At 37.3% G+C, this 9879-nt stretch overlaps 1 protein-coding gene across 1 annotated transcript; it reads right to left on the bottom strand.

Moving 5' to 3' along the window:
- Positions 1-1708: 1708 nt before the first annotated feature.
- Positions 1709-9435, bottom strand: LOC122313476 (microtubule-associated protein 70-1-like). Its single transcript, XM_043128534.1, has 11 exons — positions 8953-9435; positions 8775-8860; positions 7995-8060; positions 7736-7906; positions 7386-7556; positions 7110-7265; positions 6844-6990; positions 6659-6730; positions 6022-6564; positions 5754-5941; positions 1709-2246 (listed from the first exon to the last, which is right to left on the bottom strand). The coding sequence occupies exons 1-11, from the start codon at positions 9215-9217 to the stop codon at positions 2207-2209; spliced, it is 1905 nt and encodes a 634-aa protein (XP_042984468.1). The 5' UTR covers positions 9218-9435; the 3' UTR covers positions 1709-2206.
- Positions 9436-9879: the final 444 nt, after the last annotated feature.

Raw genomic sequence — 9879 nt, 5'->3', positions numbered from 1 at the left:
TAATTAACTAACCTGGCTAATTATTAGCCAAAGTAAATAATCATTAGATAATTGCAAAATATAAAATCTTTTTTCTCTCCTTTATTTATTTTATTTTTTTGTACAATGAATTGAGGGGTTTTGAACACAAATTTCTTATTTAAAGAACCTAATCATTACATAATTAACTAACCAGGCTATCAAACTTTTGACTTCTCTCTCATTTATAAAACTCAATGATTATGTGGACAACTCTAATTTATAGAGTTTTAAAAAGTAATTAGATCCATTAAAAATACGTTCGGATGTGAAAGTTTTGTATGAGTTTTGATCAATCATCTAATAGATATTTTAAAATATATATGTATTTAAATTAAAGAAAAAACTGAGAGAAACTCTCACGACCACGTCATAATAGCCACGACAACGTCCTCCAGCCGCACTAGGCATCCCGAGTAGCCACTGGCAGTAGGGCAACCCAATTTAACCCATGGTTATGTCCAAAGAATCTGACAACCATTTGAAAAATCAAACCTGCCGGTCGGTTTCAATTAATCTCCATCCCTAATGAAAATGACTCCGTTCGTTCTAATAAATCAAATGGCATCATTTCAATTTTTTTTTTTCTAACTCATACTAATGAAACAACACTATTTTTCGTACTTAAATTAAAGGACATCATTTTATATAAAATAATATATATATATATATATATATATAATAAATCAGTTCACGATTCAAACTGAAGTTGAACCAACCGAAATAAATTTTCTGCCACTTTGGACTGCTAACTGATCGATTTCAACTGATTCCAACATCTGCCCTTCAATTCTAATTGGTTCTGGCCAGTTTTATTGGTTACTGTTCTCTCCTGCCATTAAAGCCCTATCTGGCTTGCCAATGTTGGCCAGGCTAGTCCCGCTATCATATTCAATTATATTTTTTAAAAACAATTTATACAAATCTAACATGTGTAAGTTCTATACAAGTCTTTAAATAAAAGAAAATTCAAATGAAAAATCTAGGGCTAGGCGTCAGGTCAACGCCACCCGCCACCCCGCCTCACCCTATCTAGCATCCGTCTCCATAGAAGAAGGGCATGCGAGCAGATGCCTACACACAACTAGGAGCCAGGGGTAGGGCCAGAGTTGGGCCCAAGCCCACCCGGGGTTTACCCCGTCTACCCAACCCGGCCCCATATATACATATATGTATTAAAAACATTTCTTTAATGAAACGAGTTAGATTTCTATAAAACCTGACAGTCCCATCGCCATCCCTCTCTCTCTCTACCTCTCGCCAATGCAGCAGCGCACCCATCCTCTTCTTCTCCTTCTCAACTCCTTCTCCACCCTTTTCATCTCCTCCTTTATGAAGCACTAATGGTCGTGGATTTACAAAGAAAACCACAACCACAAATGGTCATTTTTCATTTTTCAAAATCTCAGATATGACTTGTTATGGTTATTTTGGATTTTTTTCCAATGTGTTTTGTATAGATGTAGATTGGATTCCCAATCTAGATCAGAGATATCTTTGATTCTTTCTTTAGAGACGGTTTTAGCATCCAAACATGCCCTAGTCAGAATCCCGGGGATCTGAGCCAAGAGGGAAAAAATATGAAAACTTATCAAACAGAGCAAAGCAAGGCAGAAGAAGAATAACATCGGCCAGATCCTACAGAGACCCAATTAAATATTGCTCGGGCACTAAAAATTAGACATGCACAAACGTCAAACCTAGTTTCATTATTTAGTATTCATATAATATTGCAAATATATTAACAAACATGAACCAGCAACTGGTAGAGGCTATAGGCTCTGGCACATAATACAAATATAAACTCAAAATGAGAAAGGAACAAAAAAAAAAAAAAAAAATTATATAAAAGCCAATAAGATACCTATACAACCACACGTACTGGCCACTCGAAGAAAACCTGACAAAAAGTTAGCCCCAAACGTGAATTATCTTTCCTCCTTTTCTTTTCCTGATCCCTAAGCAGTGGAATTACAGTCTAACAGTCAGAAGCACACCAATTTCTTCCTCAGATTCTGTTTCCTTTCTGGAGTTTCTTGTCTCAGCTAATTCAGTAAATGTAGTAGAGACATCTGACTCGTCGGATGGCGTGCGGGAAGAGAGAATCACAAATTACAAGTAAGAAATAAAAATGAAGAGCAAGAAAGCCTATGCAGACTTGCTGCAGCAACTGCAATCAGGATTCCTGTCATTGGGTACTGCGTGTCAACCCAGCTCGTGTCACATTTCTGCACAAAGTAGGACTCAGTCAACTTTTAATATGTTCCATAAATAATCCCTCTTTGTATAGAACTTTTGTGGATGAATGCAATTTATACTTACAATGTACTATGAGTATAGTGGAAAACAAATTGGACAAGAAAGGGTCTAGGTCATTATTTTTAAACTATCAAACCAAACTTTCGGTAATCAAACCATTCTGAACTATGTATTTCAAAAAGCTGTAACTTCATACATGTTAAATAAAGTCATGCCAACCCCACCAAGCCCTTGCCTGAAACCCCACAGCCTTTATTTTATTGGCACCAGGTGTCCGAGAACAGCGTCCCGACTAATCCCAGGGGTACACAATAAGTAATCCAATAATTCATGATCATTGTGGATGCAAAATTAATTTCAGTGTCAAAAAATGTTGCACACATCATAACAAGTCGTTGTAGCATAGTGGTAAGTATTCCCAACTTATCAAAACAAAAATGTTGCAGACATCAGCTAATAAAAATAAGTATTTTACTATATATTAATCACTTAAGAATCTCTCATTTATTCATTGAGAAAATAAATTTACAAGCCTGCTAATTGACACAAGGCAAACACACTACTTATGTGGAAACTTGTCATACCAACTAGCATAAAAAAAGTACTGTGTAATGACATTTTATTTTTTAACTGTAACGAGTCTCATAGTAACTGGCGTGTTTACACGCCAAACTTGTAAGTAGCAAAATTATGGAGAGTCGTCATAGACTCGAAGTATGGTGAACCATGGAGAGGATGGTGTTTGAATGAGGTAAGTGGGCCATATGGGATGGGACTACGGAAAAGCATAAGAGGAGGATAGGACACATTCAAGAAAGATCGGTTTTGAGGTGGGTTATGGGTCCAAAATCAAATGTTGGCACGATCTATGGTGTGGCAATGGAGCACTCAAAGAAGCTTATCCAAGATTCTATGGCATAGCAAGAATGAAAGAAGCCTCAATTGCGGACCTCTTAATCCTATCCAATGGACCTCTTACATTCTTCAGAGATGCACAAGATTGGAAAGTTTAGACTTTTTCGAAGTTCTATGATCTAGTATACTCTACCTGTATGATGCGAAGAGCTGAAGACAAGATCTTTTGGCGCCCTTCTAAGAAAGGGAAGTTCGCAGTCCGCTCTTATTATAAAGCCATGACCACACAATAAAAATTCATTCCGATGGAAGAGTGTTGGGAAGATAGAGACACCCCAGAAGGCAAATTTTTTTTTTTTGTATGGACAGCTTCCTAAGGGAAGATCCTCACAATTGACAGCCTACTGAAATACCACATCATAGTCATGGATTGGTGTTGTATGTGCAAAAAGAGCGGAAAGTCCATAGATCATCTATTACTTCTTTGTGAGATTGCTACGACTTTGTGGAATGACTTCTTTGCTCTGATGAAATTAGCTTGGGTGATGCCGAAAAAGGCAATCGACCTCCTAGCTTCTTGGAAATGCATCCAGGGCAACTCTCATATTACAACGATATGAAAGATGGTTCCAATTTGTCTATGGAGGTGTATTTGGAGGGAGGAATTAAAGAAGCTTTGAAGATCTAGAGTGGTCAATGGATGAGCTTAGAAGTCTATTTTTCAATACTTTGCTCCATTGGTCGATTGTAATTGATTTTAATGCATTGACTTTTCATGAATTCCTTGAATCACTAAACTAGCATGCATAGGCGATGCTCTTGTATATGTCCCGTACACTCGGGCCTTTGTCTATTTTATGATCAATAAACTTTTGTTTATCGATAAAAAATAAAAATAAAATAAAAAAATAAACTAGCAAAACTTTTATTCATCAAATGCTTTCTTACACAACTTTGGTGAGCTTGTGTATATATGTCTGCACATTTAATTAGTTGTCACACTCCTGTCTTGTATTTTTATAGGTTTTTTTTACAAGTACAGTGTTTTATTATAAAGAGACATAGCCCAAGTACACAAGTAGTATCCTATGTACTACTGTTTTGCTAACATTTTTAGAAGTATATATACCTATAAATAAAAAAACATTTTTACAAGTATATTTTACTGTAATCTCTAAAATATACAACTTAATTGATAGCTATTAATTATGATATGTTAGCATATTAAATTACTTAGCCAACCTGGTTCCCTGATCATTATTAACTATATAGCTAATAATTTATAGAATGTTAATCATAGGGGATCTAGTACTAGCTGGCCATATTTATCCCTGCCCATCATGTTCATGTGTATGTGAGGATTGTATAGCTATGAGTGATAAGGGGTCTACCAAAGACTTTTTCTCAGATAGAAAGTGGGTATTTGAAATATATTAAGGATACATGTTAACTATAAATTACATCATGTTTTCTTAGGTTGAGTCATAATTTTGGTCCATTGAAAAATTTGGCCAAAGTTCAATTTTTGTTCCTGAAATTTGGACATTTCATTTACTTATCAAAATAAAAATTTGGACATTTCATTTTCATCCCTAAATCATTTAAGAAGTTGTATTGTTGCTAGTTTTACCATCAGGCTTAAATTGAAATACATGCTGCAGACAAAAGGTAGATGTGACATGGTTGTAATTTCAAGTTGCATGTAAGGCTCATTTTTTTACAATTAAAAATAATTAATATCAATAAATGAATAGGCAAAGCCCAAGTACATGGGCCATACAAATGACAGCACCCAGCCCGGAAGAAGAAATAGATACGAGGAAGTCATGAACATTGCGCCACTAAAACTTTATTAAGGCTCATTTACAAGACTATACTGCTAAATTTTTAAATGTTCAGGGAAGAAGACAAATTTCATAAATTTCAGGAACCAAAATCGAACTTAGGATAAAAACTAAGGCTAAATCCACCTCTATTTCACAAGAACAAAATGGAAAGTGGAATTGAAAGACCAAATGAAAGTCCTCAGCACCTTATTGGCAATTTGAGAGGGGGGGGGGGGGGGGGGGGGGGGCTGCCTATGAATATTTTCCTAGGAGTAAATTTAATTCAATATATGCTGAGATAACAGTTGGACATATCAAGAGAGCATTGAAAAGGGCTTCTCTACAGAACAAAAATTACTTCTAATGAGTAAAAGGTATATGTGATGCCCCATTCTGAGTGATGAGTGTAGGTAGTGTATGGGGTCCACATATTGCTTGAGAGGGAGAAGTTATAGCACTTTATAATGATTCCAATGGGGCTCCAATTGTACTACTGAATAGTCATTTTAGAGAATAGGCGCAGATATGGTTTGGGCCTCCCTTCAAGCATTACATTACATGAACAAAGAACAATGAAATATGAATATCTGGATTAAAAAAAAAAAAACCAAGATCAACAAGCATTATTTTTTTTTTTTTTTTTTTGGTAGTGGGGTGGAAACAAGTCATATATTGACTGCTAATCTAACAATTAGCAAACAACAGAAGCATGACACAGCAATGCATTGTGTAAATTATTCAACTAATTTAGCTTAAGGCATGACTTGAGGTAAAAATAAAATATTGAAAAAGTACCTGGCAGAAAGCAGCTGAGCACTAGTGACAGGACCCTTTGAATTGCCAAACCTTTTTGCCCTATTCTCGTGTTCTTTCTCTACACGCATGGCAGCTACCTCCTTTTCCATGGCAGCTACTTCTCTTCTCATCTTCTTTGCTTCAACTTCCATTGCCTTAGTCAATGTCTCTACCTTCTTTGCTAACATCTGAAAAGCACCAATCAAAACCAAATATTAACTAGAGGCGTAATTATAGAATAATATATCAGTTTGGACAAGAAAGCAACCTCAATGGCGTCATCCTTGTCTTTCAGGCTTTGATCTTTCTCGTGGCCTGCTTTCCTCAAAGCTATAACCTCTTTTTGCAGTAACTCATACATAACCCCTGGGACGCTATCCTCTGTATCCACGATCTGGAACTCGTTTGGCTTATCATCCGAATTTTCTTTCCAGTTATTATTCCCCTCACCATCCTTTGTTCCCTCACAAGATTGGTTGAATGAATAGCTGGGGCTTGTTCCATTTAAGAGAATCTTACTCCTTTCCAAAGACCTTGAGCCACCATCAAATGATTTTGAGGTGCCTTTAGCATGCTTCAGTACTGCACTGGTGCTGGAGGACAAAGAAGAGGACCTAAATTGAGAGGTTGGTGTTCTCTTTGATAAAAAGCCATTTGAGGTTAATCTTGAGATGTTATCAGCTCCACCAATGGACTGACGACGAGAAGGCCCATTGCTTATGCTTCGTCGCTCTGGTGTACTGCGAGCATTACCAGAAGAAGAACCTCTCAAACTCTCCTCTAGCACTTTTAGTCGTAAATGATATTTTTCCTACAAAAAATAAAGAATGTTCAACATTCACTAAAAGAAGAAAACATATGGCATAGTAACTAAAGAACAAGCCCCATAAAAGCCATATGATTACTTTTAACTGTGCTTCAGACTTTGCAGTTCGCTCAGCTATAGCAAGCTTGTCTCGAAGTTGCTGCATATCTCCCTGTAACAACATAGTTTGGTAATAATTAGATAGAAACAAGAAAGTGGTGTCTAAAAGAACGAATCAATAGAAGCTCAGTATTGAAGCAGAAGGCAATGAAAGTCGACAGTTACCTGCAAAAATCTCCGTTCTTCAAGCCATTGCTTCACAGGCATCACTTTGTCATTAGCATCCTTCCACTCATTTGCAACCACTACAGCCACTCTGTTTGCAGATACCTTTGCACGGGCCAGCTCCCGGTCAAGTGTTTTCCTTTCATCCTGATGAACAAAAAAATAAAACGCTACCAGGTTTAAGGAAACTATCTGCTAGACGAAAACTATAGGTCAACGTAAGGCAACTTCCAACATTGAGCATTCAAATATGTCAGGCACATTACATTCATCTCCTGAAATTTTCGTTGATAATCCCTCACGGCATTTGCAGCCGCACCACCAGCAAGAACAGCCTCTTCCAACTCCCGAACAGTTTGAGTAAGCTTTTCAACCTCTGCAACCTTTTGTCTATGCATTTTGTCCAAAATTTTATTTTCTTCCTAGCACCCACAAGGAGTAGACATATAAGTCCATTCTAATTGTGCATGGTAAGAAAAAAATATTTCACATCCCAAGGGCCAATAAGCTTGGGTAAAAAGAACATACAAGATTTGGTTTACCTGGCATATTTCTATCTGCTTCATTAGTTCCTGGTTTTTATTTTGGAGATCATCCACCAAAGAGGCCTTTGCCAAGGCAACCTGAACAGTCCTCTCAGCTTCAATTAAGGCTGCTTCTTTTGATTTTGTAAGACGATCCAAGGCTTTGTTATCATCTTGAAGCTTTGCAATCTGTAACAAATCAAGGTGACTAATCAACGACTGAACTTTTCCCTCTAATAGATTCCTTTTTTTCTTCTTCTTATGGTGACAGCAAGGAGATGAGAAAGAAGAGGGAAGAAAATTATGACTAAAATCTTTTCTGATTACAAGTCAGGATATCATAAGAAGAAGAAGAGGACAAGCCATACCTCTTGCTTAGCCAGCTTGAGCTCAGCCTCCAGAGGTGCAAGAATGGCTTCAATTGGAGGCATATCATCATCCTTTTGAGCAGCATGAACCCTTCGAAGAGTGGCTTCAGCAGCAAACTGTGCTGCCATGGAAGCTTTCTTCTCATCGTTGATTTTCTTTATCTCAAGATTCTGCAAGACATTTTTTTGTCGAATAAATAGAGTTTTCCAATAGGCACCAAATGGCAAAAACACTATTTAGAGAGGCTGTGAGCAATACTCTGCTTTCAAGAAGAGATTCCGTTAACTTCAGCTTCTCCTCAACCTTTGACAGCTCTTCAGTGAGCTGCAGTGTGATGAAAATACATAAGAGAAAGAAGGTAATTATCAATTTCAATGGGAAAGGAAATAAAGGAAAGATTGACTGATCAAATTTATCAAATTCGTGAAAACTAAAAGAGTCGAATATTTCAGAAACGAAAATTTTAAATACTTTCATTTCTGAGATAACGGCCAATGCAATTCAAGCCCAAAACATTCAACTGTCTAGAATATCAAGCAATCTAGAGTCATTAATGCTATAAAGCATGCCAAAGAATTCAGGGAAAGTAAGTGAGATATTTATGCTGTTAGAAACAACTAGCATTGACACATTAAGATAAGAAAATATAAGGGGCTAAATTGAGGCAGTAAGAGCAGAACTGTACAACCCATTTTCCAAAAATTAGGAGAAACTGGAAGTTTCTTTTGCAATTTTTTTTTTTTAACAATATTTCAATATACAATTCCTGTGGTCTACATAACGTAACAAATTAAAGCAAATAGCCCAAAGATACAACAACACTAGCTAATCAAACAAGAAATCGCGATCCTCCATGGGGGCTTCGAACCACTATCATAGCTGTTCCACATAATTACAAATCTCCGTAAATTGGAGATAAGTAATGTTTAATGTGCATAGAAAATAGAACCACGAATGATTCAAATACGCAACTAACTAATCTGTCGAGGAGAAGGAAGAGGGGGATAAAGCACCAAAAATGAGGAAAATAGAAATGACCTCTTCAACGGCCTTTTCTCTAAGTCGTTCGGAGAACCTCAAGGCCTTTATCTCCGCCTGGGCCTCCCCCAACTCACGGTCCTTATCTGCAAAACCACAACCAAAAGAAGACGACTTATCAAAAACGCATCCCAGCCAAATCAGCTCGAAACGCAGCAGATCGAGCCGCATTCCGCACCTCGGACTTCGTTCTCGAGCCGATTGAGCTCGACCTTGACCGGATCCGACCCGTGAAGCAGGTTAAGGAACTCATCAGCGTCGAGGCTGGGCCTCACCGACGCTCTCCTCCGCGACGAGCTCCTCCCTTCCTTAAACGATCCCGACAACATCAGCGGCCCCGGCGACGCGTGAGTGTACGTCGGCTCAGCACTGCCATTGCTGGCGTACGTCGTCGTCGCCGCCGTCTCATGAGCCAACACTCCTACTTCGGACACATCCGCCATTATAGTCGATCTGACCGACTCCACGATTCCAGCAACTACGTATCTCACATCCAAATGCACCTCGTCCGCGGGATCGAAAGGCTAGGGTTTCAGATCAGATGTACACATAATATGACACAAATGTACAGATATGTAGAGAGAGAGAGAGAGAGAGAGAGAGAGAAAAAAGAGAGGGGGGGAAGTGCTTTTTGTGAATACTTTCTGGTGTATCTCGCTAAAAGAGTAAAGAAAAGAGACTGGTTTAAATCCAACAGTACAAGTGGTTAGTGTTTGCTAATCTCGTTCTTGGAGTGTGTCAGTCAGTGTGAGAGAGACTGAGAGTGTGTGATTGAATCTTTTTCGAATAAAGAAATATAGGAATGGCTCACACGCTTTGCTGTCAACCAGCGCACTGGTCATTAGTGAATGGTTTTCCAAAACATTTAAAAAAATTAATTTTAATTTTATTAATAATCCTCAAATTTCTAAAAAACACTTGGGCTTAGATTAAAATAAACCTAAGTAATTTAATCCATTTGGAAAGCATTTTATAGTTATAATTTTTTTAAATTTTATATACAAAATATAATAAATAATTTAAATTTTTTAAATCTTAATTCAATTTTTTTAAATCTCAATTCAATTTTTTTAAATATCAATTTAATTTTTTTAAATTTTAAAAT

The sequence above is a fragment of the Carya illinoinensis genome, chromosome 6, assembly GCF_018687715.1.
Source record: "Carya illinoinensis cultivar Pawnee chromosome 6, C.illinoinensisPawnee_v1, whole genome shotgun sequence".
NCBI lineage: Eukaryota > Viridiplantae > Streptophyta > Magnoliopsida > Fagales > Juglandaceae > Carya > Carya illinoinensis.
This window is presented reverse-complemented; position numbering and strand designations above follow the sequence as displayed.